The 27,609-nt window shown below is 45.4% G+C and overlaps 1 protein-coding gene across 1 annotated transcript in view; it reads right to left on the bottom strand.

Annotated features, from left to right (window-relative positions):
• usp43a (ubiquitin specific peptidase 43a) overlaps positions 1-27,609 on the bottom strand; it is a 99,621-nt gene that overhangs the window by 11,966 nt on the left and 60,046 nt on the right. Inside the window, exons 4-9 of the mRNA XM_083656036.1 lie at positions 27,202-27,294; positions 23,620-23,755; positions 22,312-22,456; positions 13,455-13,623; positions 10,059-10,170; positions 4,044-4,147 (exon numbers count right to left, since the gene is read on the bottom strand). Coding sequence (XP_083512162.1) covers positions 4,044-4,147; positions 10,059-10,170; positions 13,455-13,623; positions 22,312-22,456; positions 23,620-23,755; positions 27,202-27,294 — 759 coding nt within the window. The remainder of the gene's footprint in view (positions 1-4,043; positions 4,148-10,058; positions 10,171-13,454; positions 13,624-22,311; positions 22,457-23,619; positions 23,756-27,201; positions 27,295-27,609) is intronic.

Here is a 27,609-nt window from a genome sequence, read left to right on the forward strand (position 1 = left end):
CCCAACTGTTTGACTGCAGTAACAACATAGACCACCGGAGTCTTTCTGTGTCTAAATACTGTTTGACTGCAGTAACAACATAGACCACCGGAGTCTTTCTGTGTCTAAATACTGTTTGACTGCAGTAACAACATAGACCACCGGAGTCTTTCTGTGTCTAAATACTGTTTGACTGCAGTAACAACATAGACCACCGGAGTCTTTCTGTGTCTAAATACTGTTTGACTGCAGTAACAACATAGACCACCGGAGTCTTTCTGTGTCTAAATACTGTTTGACTGCAGTAACAACATAGACCACCGGAGTCTTTCTGTGTCTAAATACTGTTTGACTGCAGTAACAACATAGACCACCGGAGTCTTTCTGTGTCTAAATACTGTTTGACTGCAGTAACAACATAGACCACCGGAGTCTTTCTGTGTCTAAATACTGTTTGACTGCAGTAACAACATAGACCACCGGAGTCTTTCTGTGTCTAAATACTGTTTGACTGCAGTAACAACATAGACCACCGGAGTCTTTCTGTGTCTAAATACTGTTTGACTGCAGTAACAACATAGACCACCGGAGTCTTTCTGTGTCTAAATACTGTTTGACTGCAGTAACAACATAGACCACCGGAGTCTTTCTGTGTCTAAATACTGTTTGACTGCAGTAACAACATAGACCACCGGAGTCTTTCTGTGTCTAAATACTGTTTGACTGCAGTAACAACATAGACCACCGGAGTCTTTCTGTGTCTAAATACTGTTTGACTGCAGTAACAACATAGACCACCGGAGTCTTTCTGTGTCTAAATCATTCTAAATACTGTTTGACTGCAGTAACAACATAGACCACCGGAGTCTTTCTGTCTCTAAATACCGTCGACTATGAGGCACACAGTATCGACTACTAGTGGTTTTGATAGTCGACTAGTACATGCACTGAATGCTAAAGACAAGTGTTGCTTGTGTTCCAGGAATGTGACTTGATGAGGAGCACCAGATTGTTGTTTGGAAGTCATGTCCAAATGCAAGTCCCTTTTGATGTTACAAGGCATCATTAAGCTATCCCAGATAGACTTGCAGCATGGGTGGATATTGACTGATCCTCACTATCAAAACCCTGAATGTGAACTACTGTATGTTGCCAGTAGATGTCAGGCTCGCACAAGTTGTGAATTCAGGCTGAAAGCGTTGATAAAGCAATATTTCATGGGTTCACTTCACACCGCTTTTGTTGGAGCTAGGGCTGCACAATATATCGTTTCAGCATCGTCATCGCAATGTGCACATGCGCAATAGTCACATCGCAGAGCGTGCAATGTCAAGTAAGGTAAATTAACTCATAACATACAGTAATGCATGCCCTCTCTGTGACGTTCTAAGCTCTTTTCCTACTAAGGACCTTTTACTCACTTAGGATCCTGCAACTCACCCTGGCTGCGGCTAAAAACACACTCACTTCCTACTACGTCAACCATGCACGTTACCCACTAGGCCATCTTCTTAAACAGGCAAGGCTTGATAGACCTATTTAAGACTTTTGGTGAAAATTCCTGTTTTTTTTCATATCGCAATATATATCGCAGAATAAAAAAATATTGCAATGTCAGTTTTTTCCAATATCGTGCAGCCCTAGAGCTGTGCTTATTTTTCTATGCTGGTTATGAAAATGGAAATAAAATTAGCATGTTTCTGACCTAACTTCCCCATGTACAGTATGCTCCTTTATCTCTCCACTGTAATTGCACTTGAGTTGTACAGAGCACTGTAATGATAATGGCTTTTATAGGTGTACTGCTCTCAAGACGAGTTGATATCTCTCTGACTAGATCACAAGTCTGATAGCATTCACTTTTTTTAATGACTGTCTATTGTCTATTGAAGGGACTCATGGAGTCCTCATGGGGCTACTTCTGTCTCTGTGCATCTCAAACTGGGAATGTGAGTGTGTGTAGGCTGGTGTGATCGATCTGATGGAGCAGAGAAATCAGCTCCATTAAACTATCAACCATAATGAAGAAATTCATCGTAATCGATTATTCTTATTTTTAGAAAAACATTAAAGCAATATTTTTCTTCAAAGCAAAATACTTTTTTGTTTTTTTGATGAGCCATTCATAGTATGTTTAGGGGGTGTAAAAAAAAATATTGGGAAATACCTTATCCTGTGATTTTGGTAAATACTGTACCCTACTGTACTTTTAAATTTGTTACCGTAATAACATTACATCCCTAGTACTTTGGCCTCAAGAGCCCTTCTGGTACTGGCAGAGATATAGAAGATTGTGCAAAACGTTTCCCCCCCACCAAATTGTGTGTGTGCTTCACCTGCAAATCATTGTAATCTGTTGCTATGAGATGGAGATTCCTCAATATAAACAACTATACAGCTACTCCTGTCATCCAGTATGAAACAAGCATCTGCCTGTTCTTCTCTCTATTCTTTCCAGCTGAAGGCCACTCTGGATCCTCTCCTGTCTGTGTATTCTATCGGAGTCTCACGTTCCTGCCTGACCTTGCTTGTCACTCACAGACTGCCGTCCCTTCTTCCCAGATCTTCTCTTGCTCCTCTCTCTCCTCCTCAGACAAGCTGCTCTCTGCTTTCCGTATCATTCCATCTCCTCTCCTTCACTAAGGCCCATCTCTGTAATCCAATCTACGTCCTACCTGAAACTGTGAGCCTCCAGCTATTATTGTCTAAGGAACATTGTATTCGACATTGGCCAGAAAACATACACACACACACACACACACACTATATAGATAGCTGGCCGAAACCCTAGGCTCGCCCGCTGCGCGGTCTCGCCTGCTCTATTGGCATGCGCAGCACACAATTGCCTGCTCGGCATGCACAGCACACGATTGCTCAACTTCACATCACTGATGACATCACTGTCACTGATGATGTCACAATGCCTATGACATCATCAGTGATGTTATAAGATGTCATTTGGTCAACAATGATGTCACTGTGATGACATCACTGATGATGTCATAGACAATGTTACATCATCAGTGGGACAGAAATGTAAACAGACAGACATTCCCACTTGCTCACTTTTATATAAAATAATAAAGGAGGATATATTGGACTGCAACGTTGTGACTTTTCCTTTTAGATATCTTCTTTTGATCTCTGAATATTGATATTGATATGACCGCTACACTGCATACACTAAGACAAATTCTTCCTATGCAATCTTGCATATTGTGACAATAAACGTGATTCTCATTCTGACAAAACCATTCTGACAAAACCAATCAATCACAACATCTGTCAATATGATCGCAATATGACTTTTTTTTTGCATATAGTGCAGCCCTAGTGAACACATTAGCATACAGTGTGTAAAAGGTGAGAAAATGAGAAAACACACACACACACACACACACACACACACACACACACACACACACACACACACACACACACGATCATCTATTGCATGTGTAGTCTAACCTGGAAGCTGAGCTCATATCCCAGCTCTTTGTGGGAGGTCTGACCCTCCCCTGTAGCGCAGGAACACAGCAGCAGAGGTTTATGCTAAGCTCTACAGCTATATGGCAACACCTGCAGCTGATCTCTATCACACAGGAAGTAAAGGCCTCATCTACACACGGCGTTCAGCTGATATCATGACACCCGCTTCCCTTCCATCCTCTTATGGCCCATTGGTTTCTAATACACCAGAAAGACTGAGGTCAGACAAAGCAATTTCTTGCAGTACATTCAATTTAATCATTGTGCCTCATATTTAAAATTTTTTACATTTACATTTTTTATCTACTGGACAGCTGAACTTCCCGTCTGCATAACTATTTTACCCTCGGGTACTAATAAAGAAACTTTGAACCTTGAACCTTGAAAGCAAATAGCTAAAATAATTACACAAGATTAAAAGAGCGCATGATTATATATACACACACAATATATATATACATATATATATATAATATATATATATATACAGTATATATTTTATATATATATATATATATATATATATATATATATTTTATACTTGCATACAGTATTTGCATGTGTGTGTGTCCTACCTGTCAAACGCAGGGTGGTACAGTGGCCTGCTGTCCTTTGGTGACAGGCAGCTGTAGGCGGCTGATCCTCCCACCACTCTGATCTTAAACAGCATTCCAGCATTCTGCAGGGAGAGGAACGCACATTCACACAGCTGATATCTAGAGTTTCCCTACCATGCAGTAGAGGTGTGTGTGGAGGGGGGGGGGGGGTCACCTACCCCACATACAACTATTTTAATTTCATGGGTGTCAGTTAACACGTTGAGTGCCAATGACGAGATATCTCGGCTTACAGGATCCAACCGTTGAGTGCCAAAGACGAGATATCTCGGCTTACAAAAAAAAAAAAAAATTTTGACGGTGGGACATCGATCAACCCCTTTTACGTCTCCTATACCAATATTGGAGGAAGAGAATGTGTATACCGGTAATCTATTTTACCGACCAGCTAAGTGGCGACAGTGCTCTCCAGACAGAGAGAAAGCCGAGCAAAAACAGCCGCGGGTCCGCGGGAGAAAGCCATTCTCAAGGAAATAGCTGGGCGAAAACGCTTTCGATTTCACACACACACACACACACACACACACACACACACGCGCGCACACACACACACTCGAGTACCTTTGAGCATAAATAAGACCAGAATCGCAAAAGCTTCTTCAAAGCTCTCAGCCGACACCTCAAGAAACGAACGAGCCCGTTTTACAGTAATCCAGACTGCCCGAGAGCGGCCGCGGAGCCAGCAGCAGCAGCACAGACGGAGGGAGGAGTTTGGAGACACACACACACACACACACACACACACACACACACACACACACACACACACACACACACACACAAACACAATACAGTATACAGACTTGCCCAAGGGCACCCATAATCACAGGCACGTGAGGTGGTTCTAAAAATCCATTTATCTCAAAACTCTCTGAAAATCTCTGAAACCATGCTGTACTCAACGGCTAATATCTACATAACTACTAACTCTACAAACTAACTCTTTTAGACAGAGAAAGCACACATTCTATTAGTTCTTTTTAGATGATTGGTGTTCACGAAGTCTTAACAGAAAATAATCCTCGGCTCTTGTAAAATGAGCCAGAATCCTCAAAAAAAAACCTGGCAGAACCTACCTACAGCATTGAAAAAAGGGCTGGCAGTCAATGTGTTAAGAGCTTTACTGTCCCACAGCCTGAACGCTGGCTTAACGACTTTTGTCAAGAATAAAAACTGTGCTGTATTAAACATTGATTATAAAATGGATAGTCATAATCAAGGACCGGCTTGATTATGATTGGCTGTAAAATACTCTATAAACACACACATCACAGTATTACTGTGGCAAACAGTGTCCAACCATTCTGCTAAATGTCACAGCTGAAGGACTACATTGCTTGGCGGAAGAACGATTATTTGTTATCAATATTGTATTTTTTGTATGTTTTTGTTGTTTATTTTATGAAACCTTGCCAGGTAAACTATATGTAGTTACCATTTTATAAAAGCAATAAGACCCGCAAGGCTGTGATTTACAGTGATTTTACGGATATGGACGGCACGGTGGCTCAGTGTTTAGCACTGTTGCCTCACAGCAAGAAGGTCCCGGGTTCAAACCCTGGTCCATCCCATGTTCTTTCTGTGTGGAGTTTGCATGTTCATCCAGTGTTTGTGTGGGTTTCTTCCGGGTGCTCCGGTTTCCTCCCACCATCAAAGACATGTATGTTAGGGTTAATACTCCCGTCAGTGCCTCTGAGCAAGGCACGGGCAATCAAACTGGATTTGGTCATGGGCTGAGGGGAGTTGCGCCCCTCCGTCCCTCATATAACATTGTAATGCCTAACAATTGAAAAATTCCACTTGGGCTCATCTGCTCTGAGGAGGATGAATTAATATATTACAACTAACAGCAGCTGTACAACTCTGCTTTGTGTCATGCCTACATGTAAGAACCACAGTCACTGCCTATAGACCCTTTTCACGGGGGCCATTTTGTGTCGAAAAGGCAGGGTAAACACAGGTGCAAGCAAAACACTAATGAGGGTTTCCAACTTCCAATCATGGAAATTGGAAACCCTCATTAGTGTTTTGCTTGCACCTGTGTTTAACCTGCCCTTTTGACACAAAATCGCCCCCGTGAAAAGGGTCTATTGGGGCTTATCGCTTTATTTTCAACCGGTATACCCAGGCAGGCCGGTATGCCAAGGCAGGCCGGTATGCCCAGGCAGGCAGTGTCCTGGTAAGCAGTGTGTGCACTCAGGTGTGCTTTGACCCATTAGTCAATCATTCAGTACATTGAGTAAAGTCAAACTAAAACAGACTACAGTCACAACCACCCCCCCCCCCATCTCCAATTCCACAGCCAAGAAGTGAGTGCAGTTCATTCCTTGGCCTGCAGCTGCAAACATTTTGCTATCTCCTCTCTGTATGATCGCCCCAGGTTTCATTATTTTAGGCACACAATTATGAAGTAATTTGCCCTGGAAATGTGGATTTGACATAAATGTGCCGCAGCGCTGAAAAGGTTTGGAACCACTGCTGTAAGAAAGCCTTCAGTGAGGCAGACACACAACACATTGTAGTAATGGAGTCGACTTTGAGCACTGATGACTCAGACTCCAAACTTGAGCCTGTCCCATATAAATTGAATCAGGTAGGTCAACAGCAAGTTATCATAAACTTCTGTTAACCACACATCTTATTTCAGGCCTCCAACCAAAATCCCCATAAAAAAATCCCATTGACTTCCAGACCAAGGAACCCGCGCGATGCTAACTTCCGGGTTGGCCTAAAAAAAATACGTCATCCCTGCAGGACTCTATTATGACAGGGATTATGCCGTTTTACTCTTTGATGCCTATGCATTTTTTGTCATTTTATAATCCATCTCCAATGCTATGCCTTCATTTCAGGGTCATTAAAACTAGAAAGGCCAGTGGAATCCATTGAGCCATTAATTGAAGAGGGTCAACATCATCATAATACTATTTGCATATGTGATTTTGAAAACAAGACTAGTTTGCATCGAAAATTAGTCCACAAAATGTAATGAAGGGACATTTTGAAAGCTGAGAGTTTGGCCTTTCTCGTGTTAAACATTTTATTTTGAAAGCTGACGGCTTGGCCTTTCTCGTGTTAAACATTTTATTTTGAAAGCAGACGGCTTGGCCTTTCTGGCATTAAACATTTTCTACACACGCTTGGCTGTCAGCTTCATTATAGGCTAAAGAGGAGGCTTTTACCTCTCATCCCACTACTGAACATGTATTTTCTGTGAACATATCCCCCGATCATCCACCTGGCATACAATACACAAACAGTACATGGCGTACAAATGAAGACATTACTGAGGGAGTCAAATTCTCCATTTTGATCATTGTTTTCTCCCACAGAATGTCAGATCACATACTGCCTGACTAACTAATAATAACCATGTTGACAACGGCCTGGGGATTGTAGCTGTAAAGGCATCTGCCCCTGCTCTTTCATACCCGGAACCTAAGTGTGTGTGTGTCAAGTCAAGTCAAGTCAAGTTTATTTATTTATATAGCCCTGTTGCCATGCAAGCCTCTGGGGGGCGCCAAAGCATCTGATCACAAAGAAACGGCAAAGTACTCGCAGGCTCACTGTCTATCAAAGGAATGGGAGCTGTGAAAAATCCTTTTCAACAAATGGATTCTTTGTGAACTTCTTGCTCTGTGATAAACAGCAACAGCGCGCTCACAAGCTTGTTTTGAAGACAGATTGAAGACTTTTCAAGTTCTCCTACACAGCGCGCGTGCTGAAGATTCAAAGTGAAGAGGAGCCAAACAACAAGGCATCAGTGAGATCTGAGCCCCTGCAGCCACAGTGACGGCATATGGACGTTCTCCCCGGGCAAAAACTATCGGTCCAATCGACAAGCAGCAGATCCTGGTGATCGTCTTGAATGAGAAGACAGGGGAACAGGAGGCCGAGGGAGGGCTGAACGAGTGAGGAGGTAACTAAGTAACTGAGATAGTGATCAGTAAATAACAGGCACATATTCTGCTCTTCTTTAGTCCCCCCCCCCCATAAATCTGAGGGCTGTTTGCTATGGATAAGGTCTCCTCAAATACTGCCTGTCACCCTGGCGTTGCCCATGGCAACTCCGAGACCAGCAGTGGGGACAGTGTGTGTGTGTGTGTGTGTGTGTGTGTGTGTGTGTGTGTGTGTGTGTGTGTGTGTGTGTGAGTGGACTTCATATGGTGCTGGGCTTACCGGTGTAGAGATCACTGGTACTATATATGGAGAAACAGATGAAGCTGAAGTAGGGATGCTGCACGATATATCGGCAATCATATCGGTATCGGCCGATGTTAGTAAAAAATTTTTACATATCGGCATCGGTCCGATGTTACAATGTTAATATCGGTTATCGGTATCAACCAAAATTTTCACATTGAGAGAAAACATGTTTTTCTGTAGTTACAACATTTGATTATCATAGAAATGTGTTTTTACACGGATCATATCGACATCGGGGGCGGGGCTGTAGCTAGGGATAGGAAGGTCGTAGACCAGTGATACTCAAATTGCGGCCCGGGGGCCAGATGCGGCCCGCGATAGGGTGCAGAGTGGCCCCCTGACCAAAACCAATGTTAAATAAAGTTTGACTGAGCTCCATTGTCAAATATCGCTGCCTGCGAGCCGCCCAGGCACTTATATGTACTTAACTAACTTAACTTAACCTAAATAACTATCTATCCAACTATCTATCCTGTGTGCCCAAAATTGTCAGACCAAACTGGCTGGCACCCCAAAAACCTACAATCTGCTACAGAAAAATGTATATTGTTTGTTTATTAACTGGCCCCTGGCCTACTTTCATTTAGCAAAAGTGGCCCCCGGGCAAAGCAAGTTGAGTATCCCTGTCGTAGAGAGTCAGAATTCAAGGGGTGGGTAGGGGGATGTGGGTGGTGGGAGCGGACATGGTGTCATAAGGCTGAATGGCCACACCACCGTGCTGTGGGCTTAAAGGTTATTTGCGCTCGTTATCTGGCCCATTCTACATTGCAGGGACTTAGGAAGGCTGCAGCAGCATAACACAGGCAGTATCTGCCTCAGTTTCAACTCTCCCCCCAAAATAACTTAGAGACTCATGTTAATTCAGGTCCTGACTCCGGCTTTACTTTACACAGACTAGCGTTTTCTCCAGGAAAATAGTTCTGAACCGGCTTCATATTCTGTGTACAGATGACAACCAGTAAAACGTTGTCTCTTTTCAACCCTAACAGAAAAGCCAGATGAGGCCTGGTACATCTCCAGTGTAGAGTCAATCTGGACAATTGCCAGTGAAAATGCAAATGTTAATTTTGTCAAACAAAAAATCTAAGCAATATGAGTGATAGCTGGCTAGTAACAGCCAACAGTAACAGGGCTTACCACCAATTAACCGGCGGGATCGACGGTAGTAGATATGCAGTAATAATAGCACAAAATAGACGCTTAATTAAATGAGCTCGATATAGATAATGTAGACATTATTGTCTCTGTAGACATGGTCACTGTCAGAAAATCTGTCACTCCACTTTTGAAAGTTGCTTCACTAGTCTCAGTTGAGCAGCACATGCTTGTTTGCTCAGAGGTGTGGAAGCTTCTGTCAGTCAAGTGACGTCAACGTACTGGTGGCACTGCTGTGACGTGACTGCTGGGAAATGAAGTGTAAAACACTATTGCCAAAGTGAAGTATCCCATTAAACTTACTGTTATGTGCAGTATGTAGTCCAACATGTGCATTTAATGGCTATTTTACGGCTTTGAATGTGACTCAGCCAATCAGGACAGAAGATTGGCACTATCCTTTACTGTAGTAATAATAATAATAATAATAATAATAATAATAATAATAATAATAATAATAATAATAATAATAAAAACAACCTTAATGGATAATGATCATGCTATGCTTCTCTTTATGGTTACGTTGTGTAAGATGACTAATAGAGAAACCCTGAACTGAAGGGTCCAGGATACACAAACAGGAATGATCAGTTGATGGCGGTGCTGGCCCACCTGAGCCTGGGATCCATTCAGCATCAGGTAATAGAGCTTTGTGAGGATGCTTTGCTGCAGCTGGTCCCAGGAGATACTCCTGTCCTCACGCATCAGAAATGGAGGTCCAAACCTGAGAGGAGAGGAGGGAGGGGGGGGGGGGGGGGGGGGGGGGGAGCAGAGGGGAGGAGGGGGAAGGGGAGGGGAGGAGGAGAGTCACATCTCAAGTAGTGTCCGCTAGAGAGAGAGTGGCGTCAGCAGAGGACCAAAATGCGAGACTCATTAGCCAATGAACAGCCAGGAATGGGTCTCGCGCTACTTTTGCATGCTAAAATAAAGCTGATAATGTACAATTTGATTCAAGGGGCAAAAAACCCTTTCAGAGTACAACACAAACTGTCTATTTTGCTGCAACTCGACAGTGCTGCTTAATCCAGGACCTTACTTCCTGGAACTCTTGAGAGTAAAAAACTGGTCCATTGGAGTGAATGGAGATGTCGGAACTCTTCTATTATACGGCTCTGATCTCAAGGTAAAGAGGTCAGGAAGTTTGACGTACTGAAAGACATTCCAATTTGCATACATCCCTACTGCCTTTTTTAAAAATCCATGGGATTTTCACTTTAACGTTATATCTCAGGAACGCCTTGACGGCATTTCTTCCAATTTGGCTCAAACGTCGACTTGGACTCAAGGATGAACTAATCACATTTTGGTGGTCAAAGGACAAAGGTTAAGGTCACTGTGACCTGACGAACGCCATTTTCAAGCTCATTAATGCGATATCTCAAGAACGCCTTGACGGAATTTCTTCAAATTTGCCTCAAACGTCCACTTGGAAGGATAAACTGATTCGATTTTGGTGGTCAAAGTTCAAGGTTACTGTGACATCACAACCAATTTCTCTCTCTCGTAATGTGATATCTCAGGAACGCCTTGACGGAATTTCTCCAAATTTGCCTCAAACGTCCACTTGGACTCAAGGATGAACTGATGACATTTTGGTGGTCAAAGGTCAAGGTCACTGTGACCTCACGGAGGCCATTTTCAAGCTCGGTAACGCCATATCTCAGTAACACCTTGGTGGAATTTCTTCACATTTGGCTCAAACGTCAAAGTCTGGACAAACATGGATGTCGACTGCCCGCTTGTTGGCGGAGGCGTATATCTGCGGTGCGGTCGTTCTAGTTTTCATCTGGTCCCTCTGGCACTGTGCCAGGCACCACAGGTTATACTTGGCATAAAAAAAATGGTTGAAAGTTGAGAGCATGCCAGTGAAGATCCTTGCAGCTTATGGAACCATCGCCACATCTGTCAGACTGTCAAGTGCATCGATGCCTCATTGTCATCACCGTGTGTTGTACTGACAGCTTGAAGTGACATTATGTGGGCAGAGATAAAGGAAGTTGAGGAACAAATCTATTTATCGTGTGCGCATCAACGCCTGACTATATCAGTGCTCCGTCTCAAGGCCTGTGCTCCTTCTGACTGGACAGCAGGGAGAGTCATTATACACAAGGTTAATGGGACCAAATCAATTGGCTGTGTCTAGACAGACAAGCCTGGCATTTTCACCGACCATCATGTCGGCCCGCTATAGTGGTACTTGGCTCAAGATGAGAGTTCCCGGGATTTTGTCAACTAAGTTGCTGGATTAGGTGAGTGAGTGAGTGTGTGTGTGTGCGTGTGTGTGTGTGTGTGTGTGTGTGTGTGTGTGTGTGTGGGTGAGTGGGTGGGTGAGTGAGTGAGTGAGTGAGTGGGAGGGTGGGTGAGTGAGTGAGATTGCCAGGCACTGCTGCTGCCTCCTGCAACTGTAGATCACATGTGAGCCTGTTTGTTTTTGGATGGGATACCATTACATATAAAACAAAGGTAAGAGTATTTCTTTTTGATTCTCTGTGATAGATGTTGCTAAACCGTTGCTGTTGCTGCAGCCATGTAGATACAAGCGCGTTCGCACAGCCATCTCTCCTCCATAATGAGAATGTGGGAAATACTATTATTTGGCAAGGGGTAGACAATTACACAGCGGATTGTTTTGCTCAGATCTGATTGGTTAACCGCTCCGCCTCGGGCGTCAAACTCCACCCATTTCAACTTTTCCCACTGTGCCACAGGCAGCTATCCCATCATGCTCTGCAATAGAAGTGCTTCATAGTGAATCATAGAAATTGGTTTGGTGCATGAGACTCATTACCATGGCAAAGGCATCATTTGGCTCACTCTGATCTCCATGACAACATAATTCAAATGTAACCAACGGAGTTATGGTAATACACTGTCCTGTCCTTTAATAATAATGTAATACACTGTCCTGTCCTTTCTGTGGGGAGGGGGGATAGCTTTGTATGTTTGAATGTATGTACTGTATATGTATGTATTAGGGCTGTGAATCTTCACTGGCCTCACGATTCGATTCGATTCGATTCCGATTCATCTGTCAACGATTCGATTCGATTCGATTCCACGATGCATCTGGATACAGCTCAAAGTATCGCAGCTCCAAGTATCAAATCCTCAATTTTCTGTATTATTACTGCACATGGCTACTTTTTCATCAATTAATACAAGCAGTCAGATAAATATCAAGGCCCTTTTTTAGTTAGAAAGTGCTTTAAAATCTGAATGTCAACAGAAATTTAAACATAAACGATTCAACGATTCATCTGTCAACGATTCGATTCGATTCAATTCACACGTCCGCATCGCGATGCATCGATTATACGATGAATTTTGACACCCCTAGTATGTATTACTGTACTGTATGTGTATGTATGTTGTTTGTCTGGTCCTAACCAGTGTCTTGGACTCTTTGACCTCAATATCTGGGTACTTTCTTTGATGCTGCCTCCAGTAATAGTGTCACCACTGAAGAAGCGGACATTGTTGTGATTGGAGCATTTTCTTTCTGATTTGCCATTTAGTGATTTGAGACCCCAGAACTCCTCCATCCTCTGAGGGGAATTGATCAGCCAACGGAACAACAAAAACTAGACCTCTTATCCAGCTGCAGCTCGCTTACAGCTGTGTCCACTGCTCAGTCCAAACCATCTGCATCAATAGGTTTGCCATGTTGTTGTACATCAGGTAAGTCATTGTGGTAGAATCTCCTCTATTCCTCACAGCCTCAGAAATCTAAGAGGCACATTCTCACATGCAATAGACCATTTTCACGGGGGCCATTTTGTGTCAAAAAGGAAGAATAAACACAGGTGCAAGCAGTACACTAATGAGGGTTTCCAAATTCCAATCATGGAAGTTTGAAACCCTCATTAGTGTTTTGTTTGCACCTGTGTTTATCCTGTCTTTTCGACAAAAACAACCATTTACAAGGTAAAGGTGAACAGATTGCAACTCATCAAAATGAAACCAAAAGCAACAACTTCCTTCAAAATCCTTCAGCCTACTGCAGCTCACCTGACAGCCTGCTGGCCCGATCCCGCAGTGTTGCAGATGAGAAGGAGGACCTTAGTGGAGCCACCCTGGTTGAGGAATTCCGAGGAGAGGGTGCCCGATGGCGGAAGCCTCTGCTCATCAGGCCCTGGGTTGGAGGTGTAGGGGGAGGAGGGGAGGCTGTGGTGATACCCTGAGAGGAGAGGAGAGGAGAGGAGAGGAGGAGGAGGAGAGGAGGAGGAGAGGAGAGGAGAGGAGAGGAGAGGAGAGGAGAGGAGGAGGAGAGGAGAGGAGAGGAGAGGAGAGGAGAGGAGAGGAGAGGAGAGGAGAGGAGGAGGAGAAAACAGTTCAATAAAGACTCTAGTACAACCAGAGCCACTTCTTCCTGTCTCTTAAGTTTGTCTTCTTTGTCCCAACCGTAGCAGGAAAGTTCATTTTGTTGCATTTTTTAATATTTGGTTCGTTAAGGCTCATATTGTGCAATGACAAGTGAATCAGGGCTTGTAAACAAAACTCACATGGGCTCAGAAGGAGCTTGTTTATTGGACAGGTATCGATGCAGTTATTTGGCGCCACTCCGGTTTGAGGGACATCTTTAAAAGAGTCAACGCTCTAGAGTTCTACTGTAATAAACGACTCCAAACACGCTTGCTGTGAACGCATCCTAACTCTACTGTTGAGGTGGAAGCAGGAGAGAAGTGGAGAGGCAGTGATCATAGAGATAGACCAGCAGAGGTGACATTATGGGGTCACCATCTGTTACCTGGGGACAGGTCACCTGTGACTACAATAGTTACCTATGGGCAGCAACTATGGTTATCACTTGTTTAGCACCTAACTGCTACGCTAAAAGGACCAAAGGCACCGGGGAGGCTGGCATGACTTTCCACACATCAGGACAGAGTAAAGTATACTACGGTGAGTATATAAGCTCTGCAAAATCTGTCCGTTTCTTACAAGGGAAGCAACGCAACTCCTGATCCAGGCACCTTTCATCTCCCGCCTGGACTACTGTAACATTCTTCTGGCCCCTGCAGCTCATACAGAACGCTGCAGCCTGTCTGGTGTTCAACCAAGCTACATGTCAATTCTCTCATGTCACTCCCCTCTTCTGGGATCTTCACTGGCTTCACTGCCCATCTTTCGGTGGAGACTAAAAACACACCTTTTCAGGTTCCACCTGGGCCCTTCTTCAACTAACAGCCTTCTTCTTCTCTTCTTCTCAAACTACTTGCTACTTGCTCCATTCCTTTAACATAGACTGTGTTGCTCAGTTCATTTCACTACTGTTGACAAAATGTGATATAGGACAAATCAGCGGGACGTCACTTAGTTATTAGTATGGGTTGTGCCAAACAAACATTAATATCTCAAAAACTATACAACACATTGCTTATATTTTGACATTCTGAGTGAGAGCAGAAGTAGCTCAAGAGTTTGATGTATATAATATATGCATGTCACGTTAAAGTTGTGTGAACTGTCACAGTTTTTAAAATGACACTCAAGCCTCCCAAAGCTCACGCTCCATAGGGTTCCATTGCCGTTGCCACCCAGTGACGCGGGTTGTTTACCAAAATGCTGCTCGGCTGATCCCTCGTATTGTAAGTCGCCTTGGATAAAAGTTTCACAAAATCATGTAAGGAAATAGTAGCTAAACTTATATTTAAAACCCATGGATCTATGCACTGTTCGTGTTTTTGGTGTCAAAGCCAAGGTACTGTAAGGATTAGTTTTCTAATCCACTTTTTAGATCAAAACACACAAGACAATTCTGGCATTATTGTACAACTCAGTCAGAAAACAAAAAAAACAAATGATTGGCAGAGAGAGTAGGCGATGATGACATGTTGTCATCTACAAAGATAGCATGGTTTTACTACCAAGGTGGGAGACGGGACTGAAATGGTAACCAGGGTTATAAAACACTTTGGCTGGCAAGCTACAAAACAGATATGCTAGCTAGCAGCAACAGCTACACTTCTACGAGATGATTCTGAAAACGTTTTCACATCTCCATTATAGTAGAATCGCCCTTTGATTGTCATTTACCCAGAGGAGCTGTAAAAAGAATGACGTCTGTTTCTCTCTCTCTCTCTCTCTCTCTCTCTCGCTCTCGTTTATACACACACACACACACACACACACACACACACACACACACACACACACGCGCACACACACACACACACACACACACACACACACACACACACACACACGCGCGCGCGCGCGCGCGCACCGCTTTGATGAATGGTGGGTAATAGCTGAAGGCAATACAGGAGCCCGAGCCTCTTGTCTCCCAGGAAACATAAACTTGGACATTATCAGAGGATTTAATTAAACAATGTTTGTTCAATCCCAGCCGTGCAATTAATCACTGCCACATTCACATGTCATCACTCACGCACGCACGCACACACCAAACTTACATAAACACTACCAGTTGTTAGAATTGGCAGAGCCTGCGGTGACCCATCTACAGTACAAGCTGAAAGAGTGCATATCGCCACCTATCGTAGCGGAGGCGACATCATTCTATCAGTAAATCGATTTCCCACCCGTGCTCGTATACTGGGACAAGGACAGTAGTCTGAGTAATAAGCCTAATCAAGCTATAACCATAGCTCGACTTAACTGTGCATGTAAACGTACTGAGTGTCTCTTCACTCTGTCAACCTGCAGACTGCCCACACACCACTTCACTCTGTCAACCTGCAGACTGCCCACTCACCACTTCACTCTGTCAACCTGCAGACTGCCCACTCACCGCCATGACAGCTGATCTCTCAATAACCTGCTGGCGAGGGCTGTGGTGCCTCTGCTCTGAGGCTTTCTCTCTCTCTTAGCCTGAAACAGTTGGCCTCTCTGTGCAGACAACTCCCACAATCCACTTTGCTTAAATCTTGATAGACCTCTCCATTAATTTATTCACGAGACACCTGGCCTTTATTTTCTGCGGGAGCACCAGGTGAGCGCCACACGGAGTTAGCGCGCTAAGCTCCTCTGAGCCTCCATTCAGCTGGAAGTCCTTTGCTTTGCGGAGCGGAGCGGAGCTTCATCGCTCTATTTATGTGCAAATGGCCTCTGGTTTGTTGGGGGTGAAATAGGACGCTGTCGTGGTGCTTTTGGACCTAATTGGGTTTTCAGTGTTTTCCATCATGAGGCCTCCCGGTGCTAAATGCAAAACCTCATTATTGTACCTGGGAGCGGCGCTGATCCAATATCCCCAACAACGTTTAGCGGTACAGCCGGACAAATCCCACTCCCACATTCAAATCCACAGCTATTTGTGACGGTGGAGGAACTCCCTAAAAAACAAAAAGGACCCTCCCAGATTCAATGCCTACATCTACAAAACATCAAGATACTTTACGTCAGACAGTGGATTGCATTCTCTATATTTTAGGTTATACAGTACTAGTGATTGATTAGTTGATTGATTGCATGATTGATTGATTGATTGATTGATTGATTCCTTGGTTATATCAAACCCTGCATCCACCAATAGAAAATCACCTTGCTAAGCCCAGACTCTGCTGTGTTGCTGTTTGCCTGCTTCTTATTGCACTGCCTGTTAAACGACATTCCAGTCTGCGGCTCTGAAGAGAGAAGAGACATTTTCGGAGCAGATTTGTGCCGTGCGACTCGGCCTCATTGTTTTGAAGCCACTGTACAGCTGTCAAGTGACCCCCAAAACTGTCACAGCCGTCACAGCCTGACCCCCAAAACTGTCACAGCCTGACAACGAGGAAATGTATTTCTGGGAAGGACTCTGGTGTGTGATGATGGCCATCCGAGACAGAGGAGAGAGACAGAGACAGATATACCTACATGAATTCAGGGACAGACAGTGAAGATCTTGTGAATTGCAACTTCTCAATTTGCTCAAGAAATGTACGAAAGGCGTTAGTTCAGTTGTAACACGTCTCAGCTGCTCAACAGAAAAACACTAAACGCTAGACAGAATAGCTATGGACTAGCGATGGACTGTTTAGCTAATGCATTGTTTGTGTAATGACTAATAGACCTGGGAGAGGGATTCATTCGCTGTGACAGTAATTGTTGTCGCACAAATCCAATTTCAGGAGCAGAACTTGATTCCCAAACGTGTCCGAGATAATTCCATGACTAGAACTAGATCGGCCATCTTCAGATTGCACTGTGTGGTGTTGTGTTTCTCATCTCTTCTAAGGGGATGGGATTTTTCTCTGGTGTATATTTCATCATCTCATCGAGTTAATGACAGTAATTGGAGAAGTTAATGCAATAAAAAAAAATGCAGGCCAATTATGGAACAGTGGACTAAAACAATATCTGACCACTGGCGATGTCTGAAAAATTGGCATCTTCAAAACGTGGTCAAGAATTGAAAAATATAAATTTCCCCATTGATTTAGAGCTATGCAAAGTTATGACATTTTCAGGCCAGGTCAGATATCATCGTTACCTCCGCCACAGAGTTACTACCCTGTCTGTCTGTCTGTCTGCCTGTCTGTCTGCCTGCCTGTCTGTCTGTCTGTCTGTCCGTTTGTCTGTCTGTCCGTTTGTCTGTCTGTCTGTCTGTCTGTCTGTCTGTCTGTCTGTCTGTCTGTCTGTCTGTCTGCCTGTCTGTCTGTCTGTCTGTCCGTTTGTCTGTCTGTCTGTCTGTCTGTCTGTCTGTCTGTCTGTCTGTTTGTCAGCAGGATATCAGGATAGCAGGGGCAGCCCACCCTACTCTGCCGCCCTGCATTTCGAAATTTGCAAACTGATTTTGCGAATTTGCGATGAGAACGAGTTGCAACATCTCATCACTTCAAAAAAGAATTGGAAGCATTTATTTAACAAATACCAAAATGCTCCAAACATTGTTCTAAATTACATAAAGAAATTAAACGAAGAAATCCGCTTATGCCAAAAAAACTTGTAAAAACATGTAAAAATAGAAAATGTCGTCATGCTGAAGCCATGGCCAGTACATTTCTAACTTACCAACCCAGACCGCCCACACGGCAGGTCAGCCCGTGCGGGGCCCAGTGGGTTCTTCTGATTAGCCCGCACATCACTAGCGGGTAATGTAGCTGCCATACATCATCTTTTGTCTTTAAAATGCCACAGTGAGTGTGTGAATTCACATGCCACACTTTATGAAACATGACAGAAATCCCATTGAATGAAGTTATGATCGTCATTATGTCATGAATCTGTTCTGCCGTGATCTGATCAATGATTCCAAGGTAAAGACCGTTCATCATGTTCATCAGATTGCTCGTGAGACGGGAAGCCGCTTTTGTCAGTGAGCACTTACAGTAAGTGTGATTCATCACAAGCTCCTCCCTTGGTGAGTGTGTTCTGTGCACGTTCTTCCCTGGGTGTGTGTGAGTGTGTTCTGTGCACGTTCTTCCCTGGGTGTGTGTGTGTGTGTTCTGTGCATGTTCTTTCCTTGGTGTGTGTGTGTGGTCTGTGCATGTTCTTTCCTTGGTGTGTGTGTGTGGTCTGTGCATGTTCTTTCCTTGGTGTGTGTGTGTGGTCTGTGCATGTTCTTTCCTTGGTGTGTGTGTGTGTTCTGTGCACGTTCTTTCCTTGGTGTGTGTGTGTGTGTTCTGTGCACATTCTTCCCTGGGTGTGTGTGTTCTGTGCACGTTCTTACCTGGGTGAGTGTGTGTTCTGTGCACGTTCTTACCTGGGTGTGTGTGTGTTCTGTGCACGTTCTTCCCTGGGTGTGTGTGTGTTCTGCGCACGTTCTTCCCTGGGTGAGTGTGTTCTGTGCACGTTCTTCCCTGGGTGTGTGTGTTCTGTGCATGTTCTTACCTGGGTGTGTGTGTGTTCTGTGCACGTTCTTCCCTGGGTGAGTGTGTTCTGTGCACGTTCTTCCCTGGGTGTGTGTGTTCTGTGCACGTTCTTCCCTGGGTGTGTGTGTGTTCTGTGCACGTTCTTCCCTGGGTGTGTGTGTGTTCTGTGCACGTTCTTCCCTGGGTGTGTGTGTGTTCTGTGCACGTTCTTCCCTGGGTGAGTGTGTGTTCTGTGCACGTTCTTCCCTGGGTGTGTGTGTGTTCTGTGCACGTTCTTCCCTGGGTGTGTGTGTGTTCTGTGCACGTTCTTCCCTGGGTGAGTGTGTGTGTTCTGTGCACGTTCTTCCCTGGGTGTGTGTGTGTTCTGTGCACGTTCTTCCCTGGGTGTGTGTATGTTCTGTGCACGTTCTTCCCTGGGTGTGTGTGAGTGTGTTCTATAGACGTTCTTCCCTGGGTGTGTGTGTGTGTGTTCTGTGCATGTTCTTTCCTTGGTGTGTGTGTGTGGTCTGTGCATGTTCTTTCCTTGGTGTGTGTGTGTGGTCTGTGCATGTTCTTTCCTTGGTGTGTGTGTGTGTTCTGTGCACGTTCTTTCCTTGGTGAGTGTGTGTGTGTTCTGCGCACGTTCTTCCCTGGGTGTGTGTGTGTTCTGTGCACGTTCTTCCCTGGGTGTGTGTGTTCTGTGCACGTTCTTCCCTGGGTGTGTGTGTGTTTTGTGCACGTTCTTCCCTGGGTGTGTGTGTTCTGTGCACATTCTTCCCTGGGTGAGTGTGTGTTCTGCGCACGTTCTTCCCTGGGTGTGTGTGTTCTGTGCACGTTCTTCCCTGGGTGTGTGTGTTCTGTGCATGTTCTTACCTGGGTGTGTGTGTGTTCTGTGCACGTTCTTCCCTGGGTGTGTGTGTGTTCTGTGCATGTTCTTTCCTTGGTGTGTGTGTGTGTTCTGTGCACGTTCTTTCCTTGGTGTGTGTGTGTGTTCTGTGCACGTTCTTCCCTGGGTGAGTGTGTTCTGTGCACGTTCTTCCCTGGGTGTGTGTGTGTTCTGTGCACGTTCTTCCCTGGGTGTGTGTGTGTTCTGTGCACGTTCTTCCCTGAGTGTGTGTGTGTTCTGTGCACGTTCTTCCCTGGGTGTGTGTGTGTGTTCTGTGCACGTTCTTCCCTGGGTGTGTGTGTGTTCTGCGCACGTTCTTCCCTGGGTGTGTGTGTGTTCTGTGCACGTTCTTCCCTGAGTGTGTGTTCTGTGCACGTTCTTCCCTGGGTGTGTGTGTGTTCTGTGCGCGACACATTCTTCCCTCTAGGGCAATGTATTTATCAACCTCTCCAGTGTAATACTAATGGCTTCATTACCCACTTGACTTACAGTACACAATGGGAATGTGTGTGCCTGTGTTTATGGACTACTCATGCATATATGCATTAGTGTGTGTGTGTGTGTGTGTGTGTGTGTGTGTGTGTGTGTGTGTGTGTGTGTGTGTGTGTGTGTGTGTGTGTCTCTCTCTCAGCGCTGTGACATTGTTTTCAGCGAGGTGTGACAAGAAGAAACAGCTCCTGCTGAGAAAGTGAAGAGTTAATTTTTCAGCAGCTCTTTTGAGCATGTAAGTGAATTATGGATGTCGTTCCTTTTCAGGGGTAACTAACTAAAACGTTGCACAGCCACATAAAGGCTTCACTTAGCAGTAGGCTGGTGAACGCACAGCACTGGCAACTACAGAGGGCGCTATTAACGTTGTAGTAGTCAGAGCAGCGAGTGTGTCTGTGTGTGTGTGTGTGTGTGTGTGTGTGTGTGCGTGTGTGTGTGTGTGTGTGTGTGTGTGTGTGTGTGTGTGTGTGTGTGTGTGTCTATACCAGTGTTTCTAAACCACTGGGTCATGCATGGGCTGCGAGCGCCCTCTAGTAGGCCGCAAATTATTTTCAAGTTGAAGCTCAGAAAATTACCGGGGGCGCAAGTCCGTGTTTGACAAGGTCTAGCAAGCTCAGTTTTTAAGCTACAAGCGGAGCTTCTGGTACTGCCAGAAACCAGACATCCAGACGAATACGGCGGTACCAGCCGCGTTATGCTAGCTCACTGGGAAGTGAGGGTAAAATGGCTTTGTTTTCTTATTTTGGACAAAGGTAAATGAGCTCCACATAACACATCCTTTGGATTTTCCTCACATGAACTTGCAAGACAAGACTGTCCCCTCATGGAGGAGTGACGAGAGGGAGAGATATGAGGCTCACGTTGGAAATAGAAGCAACGTTTTCACTTCCTTTGCGGCTTATGCTGCCTACACACTAGAGGATTTTCAAATCTTAACCGATTTTAAAAACATGAGAGACCACAGACATAAGGACAATTTCATCAGATTTTAACATTAAAATCGCCTGAACGCACACACTAGACGATTCGGCCAGACTGCGAGACCACACACCAGCCGTCAAGTACAGACTCAAAGCGATTCCAGCAACTAGACTGTAGGCTGTTTATATCCCACAAAACCGCATTTTTTTCCCACAGACAGCGGCGGGTAGCTCTCTAGGCATGCGCCGAGCGGCGGGTCCACTTCAAGCGGGCGGACACCCTCGCAAAATCAGCTAAAACAACGTCCTGTCTGAGAGCTCATGTTGCGGCATGTCCGCTCGCTTGAAGCAAACAAACCGCTCCGCTCGGCGCATGTTTGGAGAGCCCTCCGCCGCTGTCCACCCTGTTTTAAGCTGCTGTGAGGATGCTGGGGAGAGAGGAGCTGCTACATGGCACTGCTGTTGCTCGTTTGTTGTGAGCGCTGCATTAACATCCGGGTATGACACGTCGACGCATCCCGGTCTGCTCGCTCTCATTGGCTATTGCGGGTTCCGTCGGGAGACAGCCATCGTAAATATCAAACATGTTTGATATGCCCGATTCGAGATCGGGCAGGCTCCGATTCAATCAATAATTTATTGACACCAGACACTTGACAATTATTTTGACAAAAAATCGGTTGAGACTAGCCTCGAATCGGGCCACGCCCCCCCGAGGGGAATCGGGCATTAAATCGGGCCTTTTATCCTCTAGTGTGTGGGAGGCATTAGTGATCCAGAATGCCCAGAAGTTACGTCAAACATGCTTTTCACCCGGCGCCCGTTGCCGTGGTTACCTGAGAGCGGTGCCGAGCCTCCGCGGCTGTGGAGGGGCGGAGCCTGGAAGGCGTAGACCACGTCGCTGTCGGCGATGGCCGTCAGGTCGTCCTCATCGGAGAAGGAACGCTGGAAACCCGTAGAGTACAACTCTGATAGGATGACCTGGGGAGAGAAAATGAGAGCAGCCGAGCTCAATCTCCCGACAACGAAATTCAGATTTCCGTACGGGCGTCATTTTGATAAACTGATCTCATAGTGGGAATCTACATGGTTACTTTTGGCGAGACAAAAATGATTTGAACTTAAAGTGCCATATTTACAGAGCTAGAGAGGATTGACTATACAACACACTGTGCGCAAATCTAGAAACAGCAGCTCTACATAAGAAAGTTTAGAGGGGATAGAGGGGGGGGCTCAGACTGAGGTTTCAACCCAAAAGAGCTACTGCACAGACTCTGGTTCTCTGATCTGAGAAGATTTTGGCTTCAATAGACCATACAGAGAGGAGATAGGCACGCTTCCTCCATTTATATATCTCAATGGTGTGTACCTGGTCGGGGGAGATGTTGCCCTCCTATGTGTGTATGTGTGTGTGTGTGTGTGTGTGTGTGTGTGTGTGTGTGTGTGTGTGTGTGTGTGTACCTGGTCGGGGGAGATGTTGCCCTCCTCTGTGTGTGTATGTGTGTGTGTGTGTGTGTGTGTGTGTGTGTGTGTGTGTGTGTGTGTGTGTGTCTTCCAAGACAGTGAAAGAGCCTTTTTGATTCCAGTCTGGAAGAAGCTTTTATCACCAAGGTTTTGAAATACCAACTGCTCAAGGATGCCATTTTACAGCTTGGGTATAATTGTAAATTGCTTGTTTTCATATTTGGAAGCCTTGGTAATGTCCATAGGCTGGTCGTAAGTGGCCTGCAGAGGGCAGGACTGCCCAGACCGAGAGCCAAGGCTCTGGCCAAATTCTGCTCTATTTCTGCAATAATTGGCAGTCGCTGTTTCCTTTATCCATAGATTCAGACTAGATACATCTGTTACTATAAGATTTCCCATTGATTGTGCATCTATTATTGTTTGTGTTCAAGGATTTTTTGTCTAAATGGGAACACAAATAAAGGTATTAAAATGTGTGTGTGTGTGTGTGTGTGTGTGTGTGTGTGTGTGTGTGTGTGTGTGTGTGTGTGTGTGTGTGTGTGTGTGTGTGTGTGTGTGTGTGTGTGTGTGTGTGTGTGTGTGACCTGGTCGGGGGAGATGTTGCCCTCCTCTGTGTGTGTGTGTGTGTGTGTGTATGTGTGTGTGTGTGTGTGTGTGTGTGTGTGTGTGTGTGTGTGTACCTGGTCGGGGGAGATGTTGCCCTCCTCTGCCACCATGGCTCTCAGGCAGGCCAGGGACCCGAAGAGAGGCACCGCCAGCCCCACCCGCAGATACCGCTGCCCCTTTGTGCTGAACACCAGCGTCACACACATCGGCCTGCAGGGGGCAGGGGGGTGAGAGAGAGAGAGAGAGAGAGAGAGAGAGAGAGAGAGTGAGAGAGAGAGAGAGAGAGAGAGAGAGAGAGAGCAAGACAGCGAGAGAGAGAGAGAGAGGGAGAGAGAGCAAGACAGCGAGAGAGAGAGAGAGAGAGAACACAGCATCCATGAATTCTCAGGAAGACCGAAGTGACATATTGTTTTTGCATTCTAATTTTTCCAATGTTTTCAAAGCCACCTGATTCCCGGTGCGGCGAGGCACGCGTGGTTATATACACATTTGCATGCAGATGCACAGACGCACTTGGGGACGCCGACGTCACTGCTGATCAAGTATATTGCGAGTTCTCAATTTGTTCAAGAGGTGAATTGAGGTTACAGTAGCTCGGTCATATGGTTCATGTCTAATCATTTTGCACGACTAAGATTTATTATTGTTGCGCAAATCCAATTTCGTGAGCAGAATTCAACCAATGTGAATTAACCATGTACAGCGTGTGTGTGTGTGTGTGTGTGTGTGTGTGTGTGTGTGTGTGTGTGTGTGTGTGTGTGTGTGCGCGTGTGTGTGTGTGTGTGTGTGTGTGTGTGTGTGTGTGTGTGTGCGTGTGTGTGTAAACCCAACCCCACAGGAAGCCACTGCTGCTGCGGAGTTGGGACACGTCTGATTTAATCGGAGCACTTTCCGACGCGGACGCGGGGATGCGGAGATGAAGCAGAATGGGAAGCTGGAGAAGTGATGGAGGAGGAGAGGAAGGAGAATACAGCATCTGATAGCAGCTACAACAGGGTTTGATGAGGAGAAGAAGAGCAGACCAGGAGATAGCAGAGAGAGAGAGAGAGACACGGAAACAAGCAGAACAGAAGACAAGACAAGACACGGGAGCGCGGCCCGCGTCTTCTCGGCAAAGAGACGTTGTAATCGCTGTCACCTCCACTTCCTGTTTCCCATCATGCATTATTCCGGAGAGTAATGTGTGAGCAGCGGGGAGGCTGTCGGCGCAGACGGGCGGGGATCTGAGCGGCGGTTTTGTTGATGTCGTTAGATGTGGCGAGGTGAGATGGCGAGATGGCCAATCAAACGGAGCGGGATGAGAGGTGCGCGACGACGGCGTTCGAGAGGCGCAGACGAAATAGAGATGTCATCTTTAAAAGGCAGGTTTCTTTGCAGGCTTCCCACTTGTTAAGAGCCTGATAGTCACCACATGACATAATAACGGTGTGGTTCTCACGCCACTGTTGGATCTATGTTGTAGTAAAAGACTTTGGGTCACATGTTTAGAGCTGGCTGGAGTCAAGCATGCTAACAGTCATGTGATCTTAATCCCATACGCTGCTCCGTTTACCCTGGAAACACCTGCTGTGGTCAAGGAATGCATTCATTTGTGGCTGTAATTCATTTTGTTCTAGTTCTACTGTTTTTGCCATTGTTGTACACATACTGTACTCACTGGGGTAAAGTGCCTTAAGATAAAGGTAAAGGTAAAGTCCCACTGATTGTCACACACCTGAGTGTGCGAAATTTGTTCTCCGCATTTGACCCATCCGCTGGGGGAGCGGTGAGCGGCAGCAGCGCCGCGCTTGGGAATCATATGGTGATCTAACCCCCCCAATTCCAACCCTTTGATGCTGAGTGCCAAGCAGGGAGGCAAATGGGTCCCATTTTTATAGTCTTTGGTATGACTCGGCCGGGGATCGAACCTACAACCTCCCAGACTCAGGGCGGACACGGCCACTGAGCTGATTGACTAACTGTTGATGAGGAATGAAGAATTAGTCAATGTACACCTCCTGTATATAATTGTATTCCCTCATTTTAAATGCTAGTAATATCCAAACATCTAAGGCAAGAAAGGGACAATGTCCGAACGAATACAAAGAGACTTTGGCAAAAGTGCGTTTGAGAATGCTTCAGACAGTCGACCTACATGAGGTGCGCTTGATTTAATGGCCTCAAAGGGAGTAGCCTACTAGGTACGTACAATACATCAAACACTCCTCCACATCTCTGGAAAGGCTTGTGGTCATACATATTTCATGCACGCTCTACTTTTCTGTTCTTCAATAAAAAATAAAGTACAACCAAAACAACAATAATATGTAGTAGACGCAATGACACCTACAGTATGTGCCCTATTTCACAACATGAGCAGGCCACGGACCAGCAGAGAACACACATCTCTCACAAACACCCCAGCAGTTGTTGTAGAGCTTTTTCAATATTTCAGAAGAACAGGATTAGAGACATGATGCAAAGACTGATGGTGCCCCTGTAGTCGCTGTAGTTCCTCGAATGGCCACTAGGCGTTGGGAGCAGTAGGCATCCCCCCCCCCCCCCCCCCATGTTAAAATGCCCGACTTTGTAACACAGGATTAAACATCTTTCCAGTCTTTATCCAAAATAAAATCACGATCACACCGAATGCCAAATATAGCGCAAATATTTTATTATATAATCCCATCCTGCTGCAATAAAAATGAGTGAAGTGAGATGAACAGACTGGAAACATTATCCTATTAGATCAAACTAATGTTGACAACGTTTTTGTTTTGTTTTTGTTTTTTACTTTTGGGACATCCTACATCTGGTGATTGGTGCCACTCCTACTAATGGCAACAACAGCTCCCTAAACACTGATTTACTATCAGTTTTAATCTCTGTTACGCTCTTAGTTAACGTCCTTTGCACACCCTCCCCTCTCTCTCTCTCTCTCTCTCTCTCTCTCTCTCTCTCTCTCTCTCTCTCTCTCTCTCTCTCTCTCTCTCTCTCTCTCTCTCTCTCTCTCTCCATATGTCACAGCTGAGAGAACCATACTGGCTTCAGCGAGACCTAATTGACATACAACTTGTGGTATGGTGGTGAGGGGGATGAATATGGCACAGACAGTGTGGTCAGGGACTTTTGATGGCCAACATTCATCAGTTTGATATGACCATGGCCAATAGCATGGGTATGTCTACAGTGTGTGTGTGTGTGTGTGTGTGTGTGTGTGTGCGTGCGTGTGTGTGCGTGCGTGCGCGCGTGTGTGTGTGTGTGTGTGTGTGTGTGTAGGTATGTGTGGGTGCCATCTTGAAAGGTGTCCTTCATACAGCACATCTATTATATTAGGTAATGTTTTTCTCCTCATTCATCAAAGTAGAAGCGCCCTGCTATGCTAAATCACTAGGACAGAGCACATTCATATAACGGTCTGGCAATACCACTGCCTCAGCGGCCCACTACACGGTGCTCTGGGGCCCACCAGTGGGCCACGACCCAGTGGTTGAGAATAGCTGGTTTAGAGGACACACACAGGAGATGTTCAGTAAGCAGTATGTATTGGGACAGATCAGCTCAAATTGGTAGCGTTTGCAAAGGCCATAATGAAATGTGATTTGACTCATGCTTACTTCTTCATATGGAATGCTTTTGACTGGACTGCTTGTCACGTCACCTGTGCTGCACATTACCTGGTTTGTCGAAGTGGGATCGGCAGGGAGATACATAAGAACGGGTCGAAGGTGTTACTCTGCTTAAGGCAATGAGGACACGTCAGAGAAGACCTGGAGAGAGAGAGAGAGAGAGAGAGAGAGAGAGAGACAGAGAGAGAGAGAGAGAGAGAGAGAGAGAGAGAGATGGGAAAAAAACACATTTAATTTCCTCTCACATTTCCATCTTCATGTCATTCGACAGGTTCTTAGACCTCCATCCTAGTGGACCTCAGAGTCAGCACATGCTCATATTCTAACTCGATGGTCTTTAAACACATCCTCTTTTCCCACTCAACTATGATAGGAAGCCATTTGCCACTCTGACTTTCCCGTCACACACAGTGTTTTGTGTGACAGGGAAAGGGCTGATGAGATGGAGGAGGACTC

This window comes from Poromitra crassiceps, assembly GCF_964638095.1.
Source record: "Poromitra crassiceps genome assembly, chromosome: 19".
NCBI lineage: Eukaryota > Metazoa > Chordata > Actinopteri > Beryciformes > Melamphaidae > Poromitra > Poromitra crassiceps.